A 23,319-nucleotide genomic window follows, 5' to 3' on the forward strand; every position below is an offset into this window, starting at 1 on the left:
GAAGGAAAGCCTCAATAAATGGTTGTTTCCTTCCCAGACAACTCCATCCCACCTAAAAGTTATTCCTTCACTTCATATTCTTTTTTTTTTTTTTTTGGCCACACTGCGCATCATGTGGGATATTAATTCCCCAACCAGAGATCGAACCCATGCCCTCTGCAGTGGAAGTGTGGACTCTTAACAACTGGACTGCCAGGGAAGTCCCCACTTCATATTCTTTTGACAACAAACACTTCACTTTTATTAAAACTAGTTTGCACTTTAAGATTATCTAGTGCACAGATTCTAGAGGTAGACAAACTGAACCTGAATCCCAGTTTGGAATCATACTGGTTATGTGACCTTGGGCAATTCACTTAACCTCTTTATACCTTTATTTCTTTAAAATAAGTACCAGAATAATACCTACCCTCATACAGGGGGGTGTTGTGAGGATCAAATGAGATAAAACATGTAAAGTGCTTTGAATATTGACAGCATATAGCAATAAATGTTAGATATTAGTATCTAGTTCAGACCTTTTTTTTTCAATTTAAACTTTTTATTTTAAATAATTGTAGATTGACATGCAATTGTAAAAAAGCAACACACAGAGATCCGGTGTACCCAGTTACCCCAATGATAACATCTTGCACAACTATAGTATTGATACAATGCCACAATTAGGATACTGACATCAATACAACCAAGTTACAAAATAATGCCATCAGCACAAAGATCCCTCTTGCTGTCCTTTAATAGCCTCTCACCTCTCATCTCTACCTCCAATCTCCATCCTCTGACCTCTAGCCATCTTTAATCCCTGGCGACAATTAATCTATTCTCCATTTCTATAATTTTGTCACTTCAAGAATTTTACATAAATGGAATCATCAGTATGTAAACTTTCCAATTTTACATAAATGGAATCATCAGTAGGTAAACTTTCCAATTTCATTCATTTTTGCTCTTTATTATTTCCTTCCTTCTGCTTATTTTGGGTTTAATTTGCTCTTATTTTTCTAGGTTTTGAAGAGGGAGCTTGTATTATTAATTTGAGACATTTTCTTTATTCTACTGTATGCATTTTAGTGCTATAAATTTCCTTTTCAGCACTGCTTTAGCTGTGTTCCAAAAATTTTGGTATGTTTTATTTTCATTTACTTCAAGGTATTTTTTTTTAAAGATTTAATTTTATTTATTTTTGGCTGTGGTGGGTCTTCGTTGCTGCGCGCGGGCTTTCTCTAGTTGTGGCGAGTGGGGCCTATTCTTCATTGCGGTGCACGGGCTTCTCATTGCGGTGGTTTTTCTTGTTACAGAGCATGTGCTCTAGGTGTGTGGGCTTCAGTAGTTGTAGCACGTGGGCTCAGTAGTTGTGGCTCGCCAGCCCTAGAGCACAGGCTCAGTAGTTGTGGCACACAGGCTTAGTTGCTCCGCGGCATGTGGGATCTTCCCGGGCCAGGGACTGAACCCATGTCCCATGCATTGGCAGGCAGATTCTTATCCACTGCACCACCAGGGAAGTCCCTACTTCAATGTATTTTTTCAAAACTTCCCTTGAGATTTCCTACCTGATTTATGGATTATTTAGAAGTATGCTGTTGAGTAGTATCCAGATATTTGGAGACTTTCCTGTTAACTTTTTGTTATTGAGTTGTAGTTTGATTCCACTGTGGTCAGAGAACACACTGTTTGATTTCAATTCTTTTAAATTTATTGAGGTTTGTTTTATAGCTCAGGATACAGTCTATCTTGCTGTATGTTCCATGGGTTGTTGAAAAGAATGTGTATTCTGCTGTTATTGGTGGGAGTATCCTGTAAATGTCTCAAATCCTATTGGTGTTGTTGATATTTTGAATTTTATTATATGCTTGCTGATTTTCTGTCTAGTTGTCCAATCAATTGTTGAGTGAGGGGTGTTGAAGTCTCCAGCTGTAATTGTGGATTTTTCTATTTCTCCTCTCCAGTTATATCAGTTTTTGCTTCACATATTTTGTAGCTCTGTTGTTTGGTGCATACATATGTAGGATTGCTATGTCTTCTTGGTAGACTGACACTTTTATCATTATATAATGTCCCTCTCTACCTCTGGTAATTTTCTTGGCTCTGAAGTCTACTTTATCTGATATTAATATAGTCAATCCTGCTTTCCTTTGATTAATATTTGCATGATCTACCTATCCATTTTTTTACTTTCAACCTGTCTATATTATTATATTTGATGTCTCTTGTAGACAGCATATTTCTAAATATGTCAGTCTCTAACTTTAATGTAAATGTCAATATGTTAGGGCTTAAGTCTGCCATTTTTCTGTTTGTTTTCTCTGTTTTTCAACTCTTATTTTTCCTGATTTCATTGGTTACTTGAACATTTTTTAGAATTTCATTTTGATTTATCTATAGTGTTTCTGAGTGTATCTCTTTGTATAGATTTTAAGTGGTTGTTCTAGGTATTACATTATATATGCATAACTTATCACAGTCTACCGGTGTAAACATTTTACCAGTTTGAGCAAATTATAGAAACTTTACCTCCCTTTATATTTTTTATAAAAGAATTGTTTTAGGGGGCTTCCCTGGTGGCGCGGTGGTTGGGAGTCTGCCTGCTAATGCAGGGGACACGGGTTCGAGCCCTGGTCTGGGAGGATCCCACATGCCGTGGAGCAACTGGGCCCGTGAACCACAACTGCTGAGCCTGCGTGTCTGGAGCCTGTGCTCCGCAACGGGAGAGGCCGTGATGGTGAGAGGCCCGTGCACCGCGATGAAGAGTGGCCCCCACTTGCCGCAGCTAGAGAGAGCCCTCGCACAGAAACGAAGACCCAACATAGCAATCAATCAATCAATCAATAAATAAATCTTAAAAAAAAAAAGAATTGTTTTAAATATTTCTTCCATATGCATTTTGAACCACATCAGACAGTGTTATAATTTTGTTTCAACCATTGAACATAATTTAGAAAACCCAAGAAGCAAGGAAAACTACCATATTTATCCATATTTTTCCTTTTCCATTGTTCTTTCTTCCTTCTTGATGTTCCAAGATGCCTTCTTGTATCATTTCCTTTCTGTTTAGAGAACTTCCATTAGCCATTCTTTTAGGGTAGGTCTTGCTGGTGACAAATTCTCTTAGTTTTGCTTCATCTGAGAATGTCTTGATATCTCCTTCATTCTTTTTTTTTTAAATTAATTTATTTATTTTTGGCTGTGTTGGGTCTTCATTGCTGTATGTGGGCTTTCTCTAGTTGCGGCGAGTGGGGGCTACTCTTTGTTGTGGTGTGTGGGCTTCTCATTGGTGTGGTGGCTTCTCTTTGTTGTGGAGCATGGGCTCTAGGCATGCAGGCTTCAGTAGTTGTGGCATGTGGGCTCAGTAGTTGTGGCTCGCGGGCTCTAGAGCACAGGCTCAGTAGTTGTGATGCATGGGCTTAGTTGCTCTGCAGCATGTGGGATCTTCCCAGACCAGGGCTCAAACCTGTGTCCCCTGTATTTGCAGGCGGATTCTTAACCACTGCACCACCAGGGAAATCCCTCTCCTTCATTCTTGAAGGATATTTTCACTGAGGCTGTGATTTTGGATTGACAGTTCTTTCAGCAAACAAAAAATATTGTGCAATTTCCTTCTGGTCTCCATGGTTTCTAACAAGAAATCTGCTGTCATTTAAATTATTTTCCCCCTGTAGGTGAAGTGTTTCTCTCACTGCTTTCAAGACTTTTTTTCTTTGTTTTTAGTTTTCAGAAGTTGACGATGGGGACTTCCCTGGTGGCTCAGTGGTTAAGAATCTGCCTGCCAATGCAGGGGACATGGGTCAAGCCCTGGTCAGGGAAGATCCCACATGCCACGGAGGAACTGAGCCCATGCACCACAACTACTGAGCCTGCACTCTAGAGCTCGCAAGCCACAACTATTGAGCCCACGCGGCACAACTGCTGAGCCCACACATCGCAACTACTGAAGCCCACATGCCTAGAGCTCGTGCTCCACAACAAGAGAAGCCACTGCAATGAGAAGCCCGTGCACTGCAATGAAGAGTGGCCCCCACTCACCACAACTAGAGAAAGCCTGAGTGCAGCAACAAAGACCCAACGCAAACAAAAATTAAAAAAAAAAAAAAAGAACAGGTTGACTATGATTTGTCTTGATGTGGATTTCTATGGATTTATCTTCTTTGGGTTTTTCCAAGCTTCTTAAATCCGTAGGATTATATTTTTTGCCAAATTTGGGGAGTTTTCAGCTATTATTTCTTCAAATAATTCAGCCCCATCTTTTTTCTCCTCCCTTTCTGGGATGCTTATGACACAAATTTTAGAGCTTTTGTTATAGTCCCATTTGTCCCTGAGGCTCTGCTAATTTTTTTTTCCATCTATTTTCTCTCTGTTGTTCGGACTGGGTAATTTCTATTGTTCTGTCTTCAAGTTCATTGATTTTTTCCTCTGTCTCCTCCATTTTGCTGTTGAGCCCATCCTTTGAATTTTTAATTTTGCTTACTGTATTTTTCAGCTCCAATATTTTCATTTGGTTCTTCTTTACATCTTCTATTTACTTTTTAAGACTTTCTATTTTTTCACTTGTTTCAAGCATGTTCATAATTGGTTGCTGAAGCATTTTTAAGATGGCTGCTTTATAATTTATGCCAGATAATTCTGATATCTCTGTCATCTCAGTGCTGGCATCTTTTTCTTGTCTTTCTTCATTTAAGTTGAAATGTTCTCGGTTCTTGATATGACAAGTTATTTTCAGTTTAATTGTTGACATTTTGTGTACTATGCTATAAGACTCTGGATCTTATTTAAACCTTCTGTTTTAGCCAGCTTATTTTGATAAAGTGCTGGCAGGGGAAGGGGAAAGTGCCACCTTGTTACTGCCTGGTAAGGCAGAAGTCCAGGTTCTCCTCTCAAAATCCACTGACACTTGAGGCAATAGGGACTCTTCATTTTTGCTGGGAAGGGATGGAAGTTCTGGCTCGCCACTAGGCCTCCCATCCTGGCTGGGAGAGACAGAAATGCCTTTATTTCTCCCTACATCGCCTCCATTGACACTGCTGAAGAGGGGGTTGTCATCATTAATGCTGTGTTGTGGTGAAAGACCTGACCCTTCACTAGGCTTTTCTGATATACCCCAGCAAGGAGTAGGAAGGGTGTCTTATTACTGCCCAGTGGAGATGAAAGTCTTGACTCCCTATTTGGCCTTCTCTGACAATACCCCGGGTGGCTACCTCATTACAGCTGGGTGAGGGTGGAAGTTTGAGCTCCCTGCTTGGCCTTTGCTGGCATGAGTGGGGATGACACCACAGGTTTGTTTTTTGCGGGGTTTTTTTGGTGTTTGTCTGGAGTAGAGCAGTTATTGGGTAAAAGTTTTCAGTCTTGCTAGTCTTTCCTGGTCCTGTGGCTATAAAGAGCAGACTTTTGTTGGGGCCTTTTTTTGGTCTGCCCGTGTTGGCATTTTGGGTTTCTGGCTTCTTCAGCACCAAGTTTGAGCTATATGAGGCAAAAAAGAAAACCCAAGGAACTCACCACTGTGTTGTTCCTTGGGTCTGAGCCAGTTTGTCTTTTTCTCTTCACCTTTCAGAGTCTTTTTACGTTTGTTTTGTATATAATTTTCCAAGGTTTTTAGTTGTTCTTAGCAGGAGGAATAGGCAAAAGTACATATATTCCATCTTCCTGTAAATGGAATATCTCCTCCTTTATTACATGAAAAAAAAATGACACTCAAAAAAGGGGAAAGTGGGACTTCCCTGGTGGCGCAGTGGTTGGGGGTCTGCCTGCCGATGCAGGGGACACGGGTTCGATCCCTGGTCCGCGAGGATCCCACATGCCGTGGAGCGGATAAGCCCGTGCGCCACAACTACTGAAGCCCGTGCCCCACAACTGCTGAGGCCTGCGCGCCTGGAGCCCATGCTCGCATCGGGAGAGGCCACCGCAGTGAGAAGCCCCCGCACTGCAACTAAGCGGAACTAGAGAAAGCCCAGCGATGAAGACTCAATGCAGCCAAAATAAATAAATAAATAAATAAATAAAGTAAAGTAAAAAAAAAAAAAACAACAAAAAAAAAAGGGGAAAGAACTTGCCAAGGCCACTTAGATAATTAATAGGTTGCTGACTTACTGCCTGTTATTTTGTCTTCTCCTACAAGATTGAATATTTTAAACACAGGTATTATATCTTTTTTTTTTTAATAAATTTATTTATTTTATTTATTTATTTTTGGCTGCACTGGGTCTTCGTTGCTGCTCACGGGCTTTCTCTAGTCACAGCAAGTGGGGGCTACTCTTCGTTGTGGTGTGCGGGCTTCTCATTGCGGTGGCTTCTCTTGTTGCAGAGCATGGGCTCTAGGCACACGGGCTTTCGTAGTTGTGGCACGTGGGCTCAGTAGTTGTGGCTCGCAGGCTCTAGAGCACAGGCTCAGCAGCTGTGGCGCATGGGCCCAGCTGTTCCACGGCATGTGGGATCTTCCCGGACCAGGGCACGAACCCACGTCCCCTGCATTGGCAGGCGGGCTCTCAATCACTGCACCATCAGGGAAGCTTGGTATTATATCTTTTTAAAAAAAATTTTTGGTCTCTATTAAAGTACCAACTTCATTTCTCTATACTTGGTAATTATAATTTATTAATGCTTACTATTTGACAGGCTCTGGGCTGAATGCTTTGCATGCATTTTCTCACTTAATCCTCACAAGAACTCTGCAATACAAATATTATTATTCCCATTTTAAACATGAAGAAACTGAGGCCCACGAAGGTAAGATAACTTAAGTAAGTCACATAGCTGGTAAGTGTCAGGGCTGGAGTCAGCCTACCATAATAGCCTGCCTTTGTAGGCTTCCAATAAGTCCTTGCCTAATAAAAGATGGTCCCAGGGGAAATCAGTGAAAATTAGCTATAGAGCAGGTTAGCTGAGAAGAAAGAGAAATAAAACTGAAATATGTGACTTTAGTTCAGTGGGTGACACTTCAGATGGTAGACTCTCAGAAGAAATTAAAGACACTGCCCAAAATAAGGTTTGATATTTTAATTAGTCATTGATACTGTCCATTAGCTGAGTCCTGTCATTGCAGAAAAAGGATTTCAGGTCTGACTCTAATGCTCACTAACCAAAAATACAGTATGTGAGCCCATGAATGCTATTCTTGTTGAAAGAATAGAAAGAAATTTTTTAAAACGTGAAATCATGAGTAGAACTCTAGGCCACAGTCCCTGGGACCCTTCTTTAGTCTTAGAGTATTAAGGACTGATGAGAATATTGAGTATCTCATCCTAAACCAATGTGGTAGATTTCAGAGGAGGGAGAAGTTTTGTTACTGAGGAGACAGCCTATCCAGAAGACCCATAAGTTTTTGAAAAATTAAATCACTTAAGTTCCAGATATATCACAATGGGTAACAGGAGCAATTAAAGGAAGGGGTCCACGTGCAGACCCTTTATTTATTTATTGCTTCTTCAGTGGTTCAGAGACTCAGGTCCTACCTGAATAATCCCAGTCAGCAAAGTTGTGGATGCCACCACACTCAAGGATTTGTTATAGTTCTCAAAGAAGGAGAGGTTAGAAAAGTCATCCTTGATGAAAGTTCCCAGTATTAGGTGGCCACTGTTGAATGGGTACGTCCTCAGGACATTGATCGTCAGAGCACTCACAAGGAAGAATGTACCTATGAACGAAAACGTTTAGGCAGAAAGTGAGGTTTTAAGTCCAGGTAAACTGACAGATATTGACAAAAGCAAGGCATGGTCTGATGTTTTGCCCTTGATCTGACAAACTTTTCTTATTTGAAAGTGCCCACCAAGAAATAAGAAAGAGCAGGGAAAAGAACTCTGGCTCCACGTACTGTAACCAACTCACAAGTTTTAGATATTGGTGGTCTAGGTATTAACCTCTTTGCGTTATGGGCATATGGAGTAGGATTAAAGAGAAATTGACTAGAAATGTATATCAGGCTCAGCCACTGTGCCTGTTCTTAGAAACGGTAAAAAATGAGATGGTGGTGAAAGGATCAGAAAACAAAGCTAATCAATAAGAAGAAGAAGAAAAATAATACCTAACACTTATGAAGGATTTAATAGGTGCAAAATGACATGGAGCTAAACCTATTTCAAATATAATTTCATTTACTTTTACTATCAACATAAGGGAGGCAAAGGCAAATCTTACCTTTAAAGTACCTAACAGAAACAAAACTCTAGTAGCCCTTGTTATCAGTATTTGGAAATGATTGTAATGTGCCCTGGGAACTTGGAAAAATGGGAATAAAATAGTTCTCTTAGTGTTCAAATGTAAAATCAACACATAATAGATTTTAGTAAAGATATGGGATATTGTCCTTAAAAAAGGCAAAGGAGCACTCAACAGAATGGGATGGCAACTGGACTGAATATACAAACACACCTGGAGAAAAACTGTGACAGAATGGTCAATGTTGGTTGCTTGGTCAGTTATACAATGTGGAAGCTCAGAAAAAGGCACTTTACTGAGTGAATGTTGGCGATGCCCTTCTGAGACTCTCAGGGCATTTTGTGATTTGATTTCTGTATAGGTTCACCTAGGGGAAGTAATTGTGCTAATTATATGACCTTCAGCTAGTCTGGTCTCTGTAACAGTCATTTCCAATTATAAATTAGTAGATGGACTTTTGACTTAGGGAAGAAAAGTGCTTATCCTGTGGGTTTGAGTGCTTTGATTACTATGACAGCATTTTCTCAAAGTAAATTAATAATCTGACATGATTATTGTTATTATTTTTTTATATAAATTTATTTTATTTATTTATTTATTTTTGGCCACATTGGGTCTTCGTTGCTGCATGCAGGCTTTCTCTAGTTGCGGTGAGCAAGGGCTACTCTTTGCTGCGGTGCACAGGCTTCTCATTGCGGTGGCTTCTCTTGTTGCAGAGCACGGGCTCTAGGCACGTGGGCTTCAGTACTTGTGGCACACGGGCTCAGTAGTTGTGGCTCGTGGGCTCTAGAGTGCAGGCTCGGTAGTTGTGGCACACGGGCTTAGTTGCTCTGCGGCATGTGGGATCTTCCCGGACCAGGGCTCGAACCCGTGTCTCCTGCAGCAGGCGGATTCCTAACCACTGAGCCACCAGGGAAGCCCTGACATGATTATTATAAATCAGGTCCACAGATTTTGGTTATTATGGGTACAGCTGAAAAGTGGATCCACTCTAGGAGTTTTGGCAAAATCATTTCTGGATCTTCCAGGTTGAGGATAGTCAGATTCCAACATGTGGTAATTTCACCAAGAAAAGTACCTCTTGTCCTATAATTCCTTTAATAGCTTGCTGGCCTGTTTGTCTGGTGGTGACATTAATAATATCACAAAAGAAGTGTTCAATTTCTAAAATCTGAACGCTAACCCTATGGATAGAATATCCATCTTCTGCCTCCTTTCTTTTTACCTTAAACATAGCTTTAGCTTGGGTTCCTTAGCAATAAGTAAATGATTGAGATGGAGACTTCATCCACCTCCTGTGGTTCCGGCACTGAACTCACCAATGGACATTTGATGACATGATCCCAAAATTCCATAAATTACTGAAGCACAGAAAGCTGCATAAGAGACATTGAGAGGAGGAATCAGTTGCCTTGCCAGCAAACCAAACGTCAGGCCTGAAAAGCAAGATAATTTAAGTAAGCAAAGGTAGCCTGGCTTTTAAAAGTCACCTGAAATAAAAACTGTAAAGAATATTTAAAATTAAAATGACCTATGTATATAGCTGACTATGGTAACAGAATCCCTTGGCATACAGCCTTTAATTAGTACTTTTTATTATCTCCTTTGATTTCTAACTTCTCTTCCTATTTTATCACAAGCTTTTACACATCAATTCTAAATCATAGGCTTAAACACCTTTCACTGTGAGGCCTTCATGCAAATCATGGAAAGCAAACATCACAGCAATAAGACCTTTAATTCCAACAGCTCAGAAGCAGCCCCATTCTTACCCCCAGTCTAGTACAAGAAGGCCCTAGGAATCCTCCAGGGCTGGAGAAAAAGCTGGAGAACAGGCAAGGATTGTCACACTTAACTGATGTGACTCCAAGTTGGTATGTGTTGTCTCTCTTCCATATGCCAACCACTCCAGTCTCTTCCTTCAGCTCCTTCTTCAATACTTACTTTCTTTTCTAAGAAGCACCATGAGAATTTGGAAATTTTGAGGCAAATGGATTAACATGCATGGTGTCATCCTTTGATGTCTCAAGTCCACAGCTCCTGCCCTGAGGGACTCTCTTCAATTTACATCATACCAGTGTGCTCATCAGAAATCAGTTATGAGTCCGGTGAGCCAATTTATTGCCTTAAACGAGCAAAGCTTTTTTTAATGGAAAAGTTTAAACTTATTGAAAAATAGAGTATAATGAACCCCCAAGTACCCATCACCCACTTCAACGATGGTCAACTCATGGCCAATTTTGTTTCATCAATGCCCCCATTCCTCTCCCATCCCATATTATTTTGAGGCAAATCCAAAACACTAAATCATTTTATCTGTACATATTTTCAGTATATATCTTTAAAAAAAACACCCTCTTTTGAGTACAATACCATTATCACACCTAAGAAATTATTAATGGTTCTTTAACATCATCAAATATCCAGTCAATATTCAAATTTCCCTGATTTCTCTTATACGGTTGTACTGGTAGACCACCTCTAAGATGATCTACAATGGCTAATTGGTATTCATGCCCTTTTCTGAGCTCCACCCTTAAAGCGTGAAATAACTTACTTCTAATAAATAGGCTACAACAAAAATGATAAGATGTCACTTTTGAGATTAGGTTGCAGGAAGACTGTGGCTTCTGTCTTGGTTGCTCTCTGGCTCTCTCTTTCATTCAGGTCATCAGCTGCCAGAGTTGACTTCAAGGGTGTGTGACCTATGCAATCACACAGTGCCCTGGGCTTAGAAAGCCTCCACGCTTGGCTTAATGCTCTACTCTGACCATCTTGAAATTCTGGATAATTTCTGAACTAGAGACTCTGCATTTTCACCTTGCACTGGGCCCCACACATGGTCCTACCAGCAGCCGTGTTGTGAGGACACTCAAGCAGCCCATGTAGAGGCCCACATGGTGAGAAACCCAGGCCTGCCAGCAAACACGGGTGAGCCTGGAAGCTGATCCTCCAGCCTCAGTAGAGCCTTGATATAACTGACAGCTTGCCTCATGAGAGACCTTGAACCAGAGGTATGGTGGGTTTGGGGGTGATCTTTTAAAAAAGTTATTTGCTATCATATGTTGTGTTTTGTTTTGTTGATGTTGTGCTTTCTTTTACAATCTTTGTGTTTATATCAAATGAGGTCCTCACATTAGTAGATATGTCTCTTGAGTCTTTTGTAATTTATAGGTTCCCCTTCCACATATTTTCCCTAAGCAAGCCTCAGTTGACTGCAAGTAACAGAAAACCTGCTCAAATCAGCTTGAGCAAAAGAGGAGAAGAATTTTTTTTGACCGCACTGCCCAGCTTGCGGGATCTTAGTTCCTCGACCCAGGCTTGACCCCGGGCCCTGGCAGTGAAAGAAAGCACTGAGTCCTAACCACTGGACCACAAAGGAATTCCCCAAATAGGAAATTTATTAAAAGAGGACAAAGGTCAGTTGGGCCTCATCAGAGACTGGAAACAGAACTAAAAAGCCATCAGGATCCAGGCAGCCAGTTCCCCATTCTCTTCGTCTCCAGGCTTACATAGTCTCCTGTCTTTGTTTCCAGTTTGGGGGCCATTATGAACAATACTGCTATGAATATTCTTGTACATGATTCCAGGTGCACAGATGTATAAATTCCTCAAGATGATATACCCTGAAGCATAACTGCTGGGGCATTTACCAGAATATGCCAAACTGTTTTCCAAATGGTTGTACAATTTACATTCCCACCAACACCGTATGACAATTCCCATTATCTACATCTGTATTAGCACATGATACTGTCAGAATTTTTATTTTAGTGTGTATGAGTTAGTTAATTTCCACTTCTACTTCATTGATTACCAATAATGTTGATCAATTTTACTTAGCAGTTCCTTACAGATATGTAGGAATATATATATTATAGATTTAAGTCCTTTGTTGGGTATTCTATGGTTTGCTTTTCAACCTTCATCATGTCTTTGAATAAACAGAAATTCTTAACTTTTATTTAATTCAACTTAGCAGTCATTTCCTTTTAGGCTAGTGCTTTTTGTGTCTTGTTTAAGAAACATTTTCTACCTCACAACCATGAAGATATTCTCCTATATTATTCCAAAAAAATCTTTATAGTTTTATCTTTCCTATCTGGGTCTTTAATCTACAAGGAATAGATTTTTGTGTATGCTGTAAGGTAGAGGTCTACAAATTGATTTTTTTCATATAAGTATTCAATTGTTTCACATAATTTTTTAAAAGTCTGTTTCTATAGTGACACACCTGATACAAACCATGCAACATATAAATGTGTGACCCTTTTCTGTTCCACTGGCCTAATTGTCTAAGTCTGTAATACCACACTGTTTTGTTTTTTTATAAATTTATTTATTTATTTTTGCCTGTGTTGGGTCTTTGTTGCAGCATGTGGGCTTTCTCTAGTTGTGGCGAGCAGGGGCTACTCTGTTGCGCTGCACGGGCTTCTCATTGCGGTGGTTTCTCTTGTTGCAGAGCACAGGCTCTAGGCGCACATGCTTCAGTAGTCGTGGCACGCAGGCTCAGTAGTTGTGACTCACAGGCTCTAGAGCGCAGTCTCAGTAGTTGTGACTCACGGGCTCTAGAGCGCAGTCTCAGTAGTTGTGGCATACAGGCTTAGTTGCTCTGTGGCCTGTGGGATCTTCCCGGATCAGGGCTCGAACCCATGTCCCCTACACTGGCAGGAGGATTCTCAACCACTGTGCCACCAGAGAAGTCCACCACACTGTTTAATTACTTTTTTTAGTAATTAGTCTAGTAATAGTTTTGTAATAAATTTAGTAATTCCCATTTTTATTGTGAAATATATAAATAGAAAGTGCATTAAAATAGATGTTGAGCTTAATAAATATTTATAAAACAAACACCCATGTTATCCCCACCCAGATCTTTAATCACAACTCCATCCCTCCCCACAGAGGTATTCATTATTTTGACTTTTGTGATAATAATTTCTTTGCTTTTCTTTATAGTTTTACCACTGGTATACATATCCCTAAACAGTATAGTTTAGTTTGTCCACTTTTGAACTTTATATTAATGGAATTACACTGTACACAATTTTTATTTCTGCTTATTTTTCTTATTATTATGTATATAAGCATCTTCCATGTTGCTGTGAGTTGCTTGAGAGTGCTCATTTTCCTTCTGTGTATTCCAATATATGTATATATGAATGCTTATTTATTCTTTCTACTTTTGATGGACATTATCTTAAACATTATAACTTTATATTCAGTCTTGATAGCTGGAGGAGCAAATCCTCCCATGTTGCTCTTCAAAAGAATTTGCCGGGCTTCCCTGGTGGCGCAGTGGTTGAGAATCTGCCTGCCAATGCAGGGGACACGGGTTCGAGCCCTGGTCTGGGAGGATCCCACATGCCGTGGAGCAACTAGGCCCATGAGCCACAATTACTGAGCCTGCGCGTCTGGAGCCTGTGCTCCGCAGCGGGAGAGGCCGCGATAGTGAGAGGCCCGCGCACCGTGATGAAGAGTGGCCCCCACTTGCCACAACTGGAGAAAGCCCTTGCACAGAAATGAAGACCCAACACAGCCATTAAATAAATAAATAAATAAATAAATAATTAAAAAAAAAAAAAAAAAGAATTTGCCTATTCTTGGAAAATGCTATCTTTCAATTAATTTAGGTCCTTATTAATATTTCTCAATAAAGTTGTATATTTTTCTCTATAGAGGTCTTGCACATCATTTCTTAGTTTCATTACAACTTACTTCATATTTACTATGCTTTGGTAAAAGGTATTTAAAATTTTTTTTCACTTTCTGTTTCCTGCAGGTATAAAGGAATGTAATTGATTTTTATTTACTCATCTTATATCCAGCAACTTTGATAAAATCTTATTAATTCTATTAATTTATCTGTAGATTCTTTTGAATTTTCTACATTAAAAAAATATATGGGGCTTTCCTAGTGGCGCAGTGGTTGAGAGTCTGCCTGCCAATGCAGGGGACATGGGTTTGAGCCCTAGTCTGGGAAGATCCCACATGCCGCGGAGCAACTAGGCCCGTGAGCCACAAATACTGAGCCTGCGCGTCTGGAGCCTGTGCTCCGCAACAGGAGAGGCCGCGACAGTGAGAGGCCCACGCACCGCGATGAAGAGTGGCCCCCGCTTGCCGCCACTAGAGAAAGCCCTCGTACAGAAACGAAGACCCAACACAGCCATAAATAAATAAATAAAAATTTAAAAAAAAAAAGATTAATATCTTGTGGGAAGCCTTAGCTTTGAGCTTCTCAGAGCACAATGACTCTTGTAACTGGACATGTCGCTGTGGGACCCATGGAGGCATCAGTTATGGGAATTACAAGAGAAGTTGGTTCCTATTTGGGAAATGAGGCTTCTAAAGCCCAGATAGCTCCCGTACCTATCTGTGTGATCTTGTTGCGTTATATCTGAATTGCTACTTGTAAGACCAAAGAGTAGCCCCTGGACTGCTGTGTGTGTGACTTGCTGAAGGGAAGCTAGCATGCTGTGTTTCCTACCCTTCACCTTTTTAAGTAAAACCAATGCCAAGTGAGGTCTATTGGAGTATAAAATGACTAGTTAAGCAAAAAATGACCATGAGCAGGCATTACAAATACTCTAGAAATTATCAGGGGTCTAAACTAAACTGAGACTTTTGGAACTACCCTAGAAGAGTTAGAAATTTGGCAGGTAAGGAAACAAATGGTAATGATGTGAATGGAATTCACATTTTTTTTCTAGTCATCTAGCACAAGTAATTTGTTTACTCTGGACAAGTGACCAGGTCTGATGTATTGTCTGTGGGTGAAAAACCTTCGTATCTTTCTTACCTTGGGGAACTTGCACAAGGCCAACACTTATCCCAGCAAGTAAGTCTCCAAGAAGCCAATCCTTGAATCGATAAAAACACATCCACTTTAGGAAGGGAAAGATTGTAAGCATGCATCTTCGGAACTTGTGCCATGAGCAGCTGTGAGAAAGAACAGAGACTTGATTAGGTTCTCCAAAGAAAAAGCCCACATGGCCAAGAAAAGGCATAGTGAGTACCTTCTTCTTCCCATACAACAGAGTTTCTTTTAACACTACTGATATTTGGACATATTGGACTGGGTAAGTCTTTGATGTGAGGCTGTCCTGTGCATTGCAGGATGTTTAGCAGCGTCTCCGATCTCTACCCATTAGATGCCAGTAGCATCCCCTCCCCTAGTCGTGACAATGAAAAATGTCTCCAGACACTGCTAAATGTTCCCTGGGGGACAGTATCACCTTCAACTGAGAACCAGTGCCATATATATGACAAGAACTAAGCCTTGTAAGTCCAGCATACGAATCAGGCCTGTGGCTTTACAGAATGTTTGAAAAGAATTCAACCTACCAAAATTTTCCAGTAGAAAAATGGACTGTTATGGCTTTCTCTTGGTAAGGACAGTTTTTTGAGATGTGCTATTGGTGGGTGGCAGGGAATTAACACATTCACATCATTCCCGTATACTAAAATTTTTACCAAGCATTAACTCTACATGGCTTTGACCTGTGATATGCAGAAATTTATAGAAAATATAGAATATGGAGTCTTGTGCTTATGGCATTAGCCATGGAAAGAAAAGGCAATAAAATAAGACCTTATTATCTTTTAACCCAGTGGATAACGACCAGAAGCAATTTTGTTTCCTAAGAGACATCTGGTAATGTCTGGAGACATTTTTGATTATCACGACTCGCATCTAGTGGGTAGAGGCCAGGGATGCCACCAAACATCCTACAATGCACAGGACAGTCCTCCACAAGAAATGATTTCATGGTCCAAAATGTCAACAGTACTGAGATTGAGAAAACCTACTTTAACCTTTAGATCATCTAAAACAGCAGAATCATTGTAAACCAATCAATCAATCTGTTAATCAATTAATCCATTAGTAAAGCTAATATGGTTTTAAATTGCTTTTTGCTATTTACATCTCATTATGGGCTGAAAACAAAGAGTATGGAGATTTTTCATGTTTGAGCTGTAGCTGAATAATTGGGATTTGACTGTAGCAACAAATATAACTTCAGTGTATGCAAGGCTAAAATGTGTGCTCAGAAAAGAAGTAATTTCAATATGCTTGACTCTAACAACTATGAGCATTACAGTCCCTAAGATAATTAAGGCCAAAGAAGTGTAAATGTCTTTGTCAAGGTCACAGTAACAAGTGTGGGCAGAACTGGGGCTAGAAACCAGATCTCGTGATTTTTAGTTCAGTGTTCTATCCAGTCTATTCCATCACAGTTCCTATTGACAGCTGTTGAATTCTGCTCAGGAGCCAGAAGCAAGACCATAGGTTTAGAAAGAACACCACATTGCTATTTTTATGAGAATCCCTGGGTGTGGAGAGTGTACTGTCTCCAATTATGGCCCTCTATGGGGGAGAATACAGCATGGCATTGGGACAATTTGTTTCTGCATCTGGTCCAGTGTCCCTTCCTCTCCATGTGCCACCCTGGAAGACCAGCCACCCTAGGGAGAGTCATCAAAGCTCTTTGGCATGGCAATAAAATAAACTGGACATGGAATAACGAGGACCTAAGACTGACAGGGATCAAGGAAGGAGTTAGAGGAACAGAAACTGAAGCTGGTGGTGGAAGAGTTATAAGCACTTCGACATGAATCTGGATCCTAGTTAAGGCATCTTAAAAGTGAGGAATGTAAGAGTTGATGTGAAAGCACAGGGGAGATTTTTTTTAAAGAGAGGGAGTATTGCAGTTGGGTAACTAAAAGGGAGAAAATGAAGGAAGATAGGAGGTTTTCTGCAGAAAGGAAGAGATGAAATTAAAAGATTATTATTATTATTATTGTTTTTTTTTTTTTTTTACTATTTGCTAGGTGTTTTACAAATATTCTTTAAATCCTCACAATTGCCTTGTAAGGTAGGTGCTTTTATCACCCCCATTTTATAGATGAGGATACTGAAGCACAGTAGGCATGGATAGCTTACCTAAGGTCACACAGTTGGGATGCAGCAGAACTGGGATTCACAACCAGTCAATCTGGCTTCTGAGTCTTGCTCTTAACCAGTGCTGTGCTACCTTTCAGGTTAAAATTCAGAAGTGGATATAACTGTTTGTTTTAGAAGTAGGGAATAAGCACTGCTATAAAAACCCATGGGAGGCAGTGTGGGTCAGATTTAAGGGTCTAAGGATAGGGCAGCTGGAGGGGAATAAGGCTGAAATTTCTTTGGTAGTACCTGTTTATGATGAGGTATAAGTCAGGAAAAGATTATCCTTTTGTAGAGACAAAACCAATGTGGCCCCCCAATGCTGTCTTTGATATATGACCTCTGACCCATCCTGGAGCAGAAAAAATGAGAGTTGTGATATAGGACAGGGGAGGGACATCCAAGACCACAACTTGCAAAAGGCAGGATATGGGCAAAGGAGAAGGCTCAGAGGGAGGAAGATCTGCAATAGGGTTGCGTGGAGGCCTTCTTCACTTGTAACCTAACTCATGCCAATTGTGAGTGATAAATCAAGGGACAAGAGGGACTAATAAATCTGGAGTGTGAGTGAGGACGGTTTGAGTAGTTAGGGTTAATATCATGATGTAGGTCACAAAGGGTTTTTAACCTGAGGTCCATGGATGACCAAGGTGTCTCTAGATAGAACTCACGGGGGTATGTGACTTTAGGAAAAATTATATCTTTATTTTCACTAACCTCCTAACTGAAATGTAGCATTTCCTTCAGTTATGAACATTGACAACAAACCACAGTAGTATCAGCAGAGCTTGACTTCTTCACCAATAGAATCACAAATATTTTCATATTACATTAAAATTGCTGCAGATATCTTAAAATAGCATTTATATTCATCATTACTTAGAAAGTATGGTAGTTATTAGACCCATAATCATTAAATATAATTTTTGGATATTTTCATATTTTGATAACTATATTTCAATATAACTGGTTTCCTTTATAATACTATGTATTTTATGCATTTAAAAATATTCTGGCCAAGACCATTCAATGGAGAAAGAATAGACTCTTCAACATAGAGTGCTGGGAAAATGGGATAGCTACATGGAAAAAAATTAAGTCAGACTCTTACTTTATACCGTATACAAAATTAACTCAGAATGGATCAAGGATCTAAATTTAAGAGCTAAAACTATAAAACTCTTAGAAGAAAACAGGGGAAAATCTTCATTATGTTGGATTTCACAATAGTTTCTTAAATATGACACATAAATCACAAGCAACAAAAGAAAAAAACAGATAAATAGGATTTCATTAAAATGAAAACTGTGTACAAAGGACACTGTCAACAGACAATCTACAGAACGGGAGAAAATATTTGCAAATCATATATCTGATAAGGGTTTAATATCCAGAATATATAAAGAACTCCTATAATTCAACAACAAAAAGATAAACAACCTAATTTTTAAAAGGGCAAAGGAAGTAAATAGACATTTCTCCAAAAAAGATACATAAGTGACCAATAAGCACATGAAAAGATGCTCATCATATTTAGTTATTAGGGAAATGCAAAAAAAAAAAAGCAACACACAATGTGATACCATTTTACACCTACTAGTATGGCTATAATTTAAAAAAATGGAAAATAACAAATGTTGGAGAGGATATGGAGAGATTGGAACACTTGCTGATGCGAATGCACAATGCTGCAGCTGCTATGAAAAAAAATCCTCAAAAAGTTAAACATATGATCCAACAAGTCCACTCTTAGGTGTATACCTAAAAGAATTGTAAGCAGGGACTTGAACAGATACCCCTATGCCAATATTCATGGTAGCATTATTCACGATAGCCAAAAATTGGAAACAACCTAAGTGTCCATTAACAGACGAATGGATAAACAAAATGTGGTACATACATACAATGGAATATCATCAGCCATAAAATGAAATGAAGTACTGATTCACGCTACACCATTGTGCTAAGTGAAATAAACCAGACATGAAAGACAAATATTGTCTGATTCCATTTAAATGAAATATTTAGAATACACAATCCATAGAGACAGAAAGTAGAAGAGAGGTTACCAGGGGCAGGAGGAGGGGGAAATGGGGAGTTATTGCCTAATGGGTACAGAGTTTCTGTTTGGGGTGATGAAAAAGTTTTGGAAATAGATAGTGGTGATGGTTGCACAACAACGTGAATGTCGTTAATGCTGCTAATTTGTACACTTTAAAATGGTTAAAACAACACATTTCATATTATATATATTTTACCACAATAAAAAAAAGTAAAACAAAAAATTATTCTGAAAGGATGTTCATTAGCTCTGATAGACTGCTAAAAGGTTCACAGCATAAAAACAGGTTACGAGCCCCTGAACTATAGGGTTTACATAGTCATTCTGCTATCATTAATTAGTTCACCACGGTTGCTTTTGTTGTTGTTGTTAGGAGAGTGGCAATGGTGGTTAATCAAACAATGTATTTATTAAATATCATCCCTAGATGTTGTGGGGGACAGCCAAGGTCTTTATGTCCATGAAGTTTATAATCAACAAGGTGCTACAAAGGACTTCCCTGGTGGCGCAGTGGTTAAGAATCTGCCTGCCAGTGGAGGGGACACGGGTTCGATCCCTAGTCTGGGAAGACCCCACATGCTGCGGAGCAACTAAGCCCGTGTGTCACAATTATTGAGCCCGCGCGCCACAACTGCTGAGCCCACGCGCCACAACTACCGAAGCCCGCACGCCTAGAGCCCGTGCTCTGAAGCCACCACGATGAGGAGCCCGCGCAGCAACGAGAAAGCCAGTGTGCAGCAACGAAGACCCAACACAGCCAAAAATACACTAAAAATTTAAAAATTAAAAACAAAAAAAGAAGGTGCTACAAGACAAACAAACCACAAAAAAACTGTAGGGGAATTATGCAATAAGCTAAGGGTTCTGATGACAGGAGTTCAGAGGAGGAAAACAGAAGTAGGCACCAAAGGTGTCAAGTAGAGTTTTAGGGCTGCCAGCTTGGTGGCAGCTGAATGATCACACACACGCACCGGCACTGGACATGGTGACTGACGGTGCTGATGTCGATGTCCAAGTTCCCAGAGAAAGCAGTCTTCCTTCTGTGTTCCTGTTGAAAGGTCTCCTCATTGTACACATCTCGCTTCACATCATACATGAAAGAGTTTTGCCTATATCTAGAGCCCAAACTCTGGAAGCTCCTCTCTGATTGCATCATTCCTGGATAAGTGGAAAGAAGTTAAACAAAAGACAGTTTTTAAAAAATCTAGATCCTTGGCACATTTTTATGGAAATAAAAATTCCATTTATTGTATAATTTTATACTTAAAACAACCCTATAAAGAAAGCAAGGTATATATTATTTTCATTTTCAAAATGGAGAAACCAAAGCCCAGAAGTTTAAACAGCCTTGGTTTTTGAATAATTAAGAGTCAGGACTAGAACCCAAGTGTCCAGCTAGAAAGCCTAGTTTTCTTTATATTCAATTATGTTGCTATGTTGCAGGGGAAAAGATTAAGAGGTAAAAGTATAATCACCAATTTTCACTGAAAATTGATTTCAGTGAAATGAAATGATTGAAAATCATTATCCCTTTACCCTTTTCTTTTCTTCATAGAACTAACCAGTACCTGATTCAATATTTGTCTATTTGTTCATTGTCTGTTTCCCACACTAAAATGTAAATCCAAGAGGCAGGACTTTGTTCATGGCTGTATCCCCAGAGCCCAGGATAATGCCTGACGCTTAGCAGGCCCTCAACAAATATTTCTTGAATTATGGTCAAGTATCCAGTTAGTGGCATCATGATGTAGCAGAAAAAGCACTGCACAGGATATCAGGATTCTGGAGTTCTAGCCCTGGCTGTTTTTCTAACTAGCTGTATGACTGGGGGCAAGTTTCTCAGAAACTGAATTTCAGTTTCCTTGTCCATAAAATGACATGGTTTGACAATATGATCTCTAAGGGTCACTTTAAGCTTTAAAAATCTGTAGTATCATCCTGCTGTTTAAAGAGAATGAGAAGAAAGAGTTAATGAGGATGGATATAGAGGCATCTCTGGGAGAAAGTATAACTGTTCTTGATCATCTGTGTTTTTGAATAATAAAAAAGGCATGAACTCTAATATTCTTCCACACAAATGTGTAAAAAAGTATACAAATATATATTTTGCATAGTTATAAAATATGTAGGTAAACACTCAAATTATGTAGATTACACAAGTAGTTCTTTTATAGGTGAGGCTGCAAACAAGTTTAATGTATCAGCAACATTTGTTTTCCATCAGAATTATCCTGTATCTTCAGCAGCAGCAACATTATCATCACCAAGATTTGTAGAGCACCTATTATATACCAAGCATTGCACTAGATTTTTTTCATGAGTTATTTCTTTTAATTCCAACAACAATCCTAATACTACTATTTATCCTCATCTTATAGGTGAAAAAACTGAGGTTTTGGAAAAGTTAGGTAACTTGGCCATAGTTATATAATGTATGTTTACTCTCAAAGCATTGGGTAGCAGGGGTGAGCTGTATAACACTTATGAACTAATGATCACAAATTCAATAAAGTGAGAGTGTGGTTGGGGAATACAGAAGAGGATGGAAGAGGTATTTTACAGTGTATTAAGAGAATTAGTACTTCGTGTCTTACACACAAAAAAAAGCAGAACTGTACACTAAAACATAAGTAATATTTTTCCCTTTCTTTCCTCCACCCATAGGAATAGTGATTCAGTCTTCCTTACTTTTGCTATGTAATCTTACAATAAACTTCCATGACTAGAATATATCCATTCCTGGCAACTAAAAAGAGCCTAATTAACTTGCTTATTATATTGAGATTATAAAAATTGCCATCCTGGGTTAGATGCAGGGTCTAGAATCCAGCATTTTGTTTCTGAAAGCAGCACGAAGCAGGCATGAAGCAGGCAACATATGAACATCAAGCATAGTGGAAACAGTGGGCCTGGGAAAGGTAGCTGCAGCTACTCAACTGCAGCAATTGTTGCCATGGGTCATGTGGGGTCCAGCATGGCCGGATCTGATCTTTTCCCAGAGAAGTCATAATTCCAGATTTTTATGTGAAATCTTCTGACTTTTAAATGTTGTCAATTACCTTACATATTTTAAAAAACACAGTACACATTAACAAAACATCTCTGCAGGCTAGATTCAGTCTGTGAACCACCAGTGTGTGACCTCTGTCCCCAGAGCCTTGGTGTTAAAGACAAAATATCCTTATCTCCTCCCATCACAAATTATAGTTTATACCCCAAGAATTTCTCTCTCTTTCAAAGCTAAAGCATTTATGTTTTCTGTTGTCGCACCCTTAGGAGGTATTATATCTCATCAGTTCACTTATGGAAAGAAGGATTTCATTTTACTGTCTTCAGTCTACATCATTTATATTTCAAGAGGTGGCCACCATCTACTAGACTAGGATTTGGTGAGTTTGTCTGCTTTTATTTTCACAATCTTATGAATTTCTACCATATGCATTCTTGGCCTTCATTTATTTCTGACTGACGAATGCTATTTCACCTGTGGTCGATTAATTCAGTGTTCCACAAACACTTGCTGAATGCTAGGTGCTCTGAGGATACAAAAGGACAAAGACTTGGGACTTCCCTGGCAGTCCAGTGGTTAAGACTCTGTGCTTCCAATGCAGGGGGCACAGGTTCAATCCCTGGTCAGGGAACCACAGCCAAAAACAAAAAAAAGACAAAGACTCTACAATTTAGTAGGATAAAAATACCAAAATATGGTGCTATAAGACTTTAGAGGTGGGAAAGACAGGCATTAACGTTGATTGCTGGCCTGCCATATGCCAGCTTCTTCACACACATCATCTCAAGAGACAGGTGTTATTTTCCTGATAATGATTATGCTCATTTCACTTGTGAGTTTAGTGGGTTCCTCAGAATCATACAACTATTAAACAGCAGAGCCAGAATCTGAACCTGGTCTTTCTGATTCTAAAATAGATGTCACATCTAATGCCACGTGATCTCCTATAGAGTGGGATTAATAACCCCAACCTAGAAGGATGAGGAAGGCCTCCTGGGGGAGATATGGTTTGAACTCTGCTCTGGCTAAGCTGGGGGCAGGGAGGAGAATAAGGTATTTCAGAAAGAGAACAGGATAAAATTACAGAGATAATATAAGGCAAGTAATTCAATAGGTCTGAGTAAAGTCAGTGTCAAACCCAAAAAAAGTAGGTTGAGGCCT

The 23,319-nt window shown here is 39.5% G+C and overlaps 1 protein-coding gene across 1 annotated transcript in view; it reads right to left on the reverse strand.

Moving 5' to 3' along the window:
* Window positions 1-23,319, reverse strand: part of SLC26A8 (solute carrier family 26 member 8) — a 66,069-nt gene that overhangs the window by 38,979 nt on the left and 3,771 nt on the right. Inside the window, 4 exon segments of the mRNA XM_007197969.2 lie at window positions 7,440-7,621; window positions 9,462-9,578; window positions 14,942-15,081; window positions 20,120-20,306. Of these exon segments, the coding sequence (XP_007198031.2) occupies window positions 7,440-7,621; window positions 9,462-9,578; window positions 14,942-15,081; window positions 20,120-20,304 (624 nt within the window). The 5' untranslated portion in view covers window positions 20,305-20,306.

This window comes from Balaenoptera acutorostrata, chromosome 10 (assembly GCF_949987535.1).
Source record: "Balaenoptera acutorostrata chromosome 10, mBalAcu1.1, whole genome shotgun sequence".
Taxonomy (NCBI): Eukaryota; Metazoa; Chordata; class Mammalia; order Artiodactyla; family Balaenopteridae; genus Balaenoptera; species Balaenoptera acutorostrata.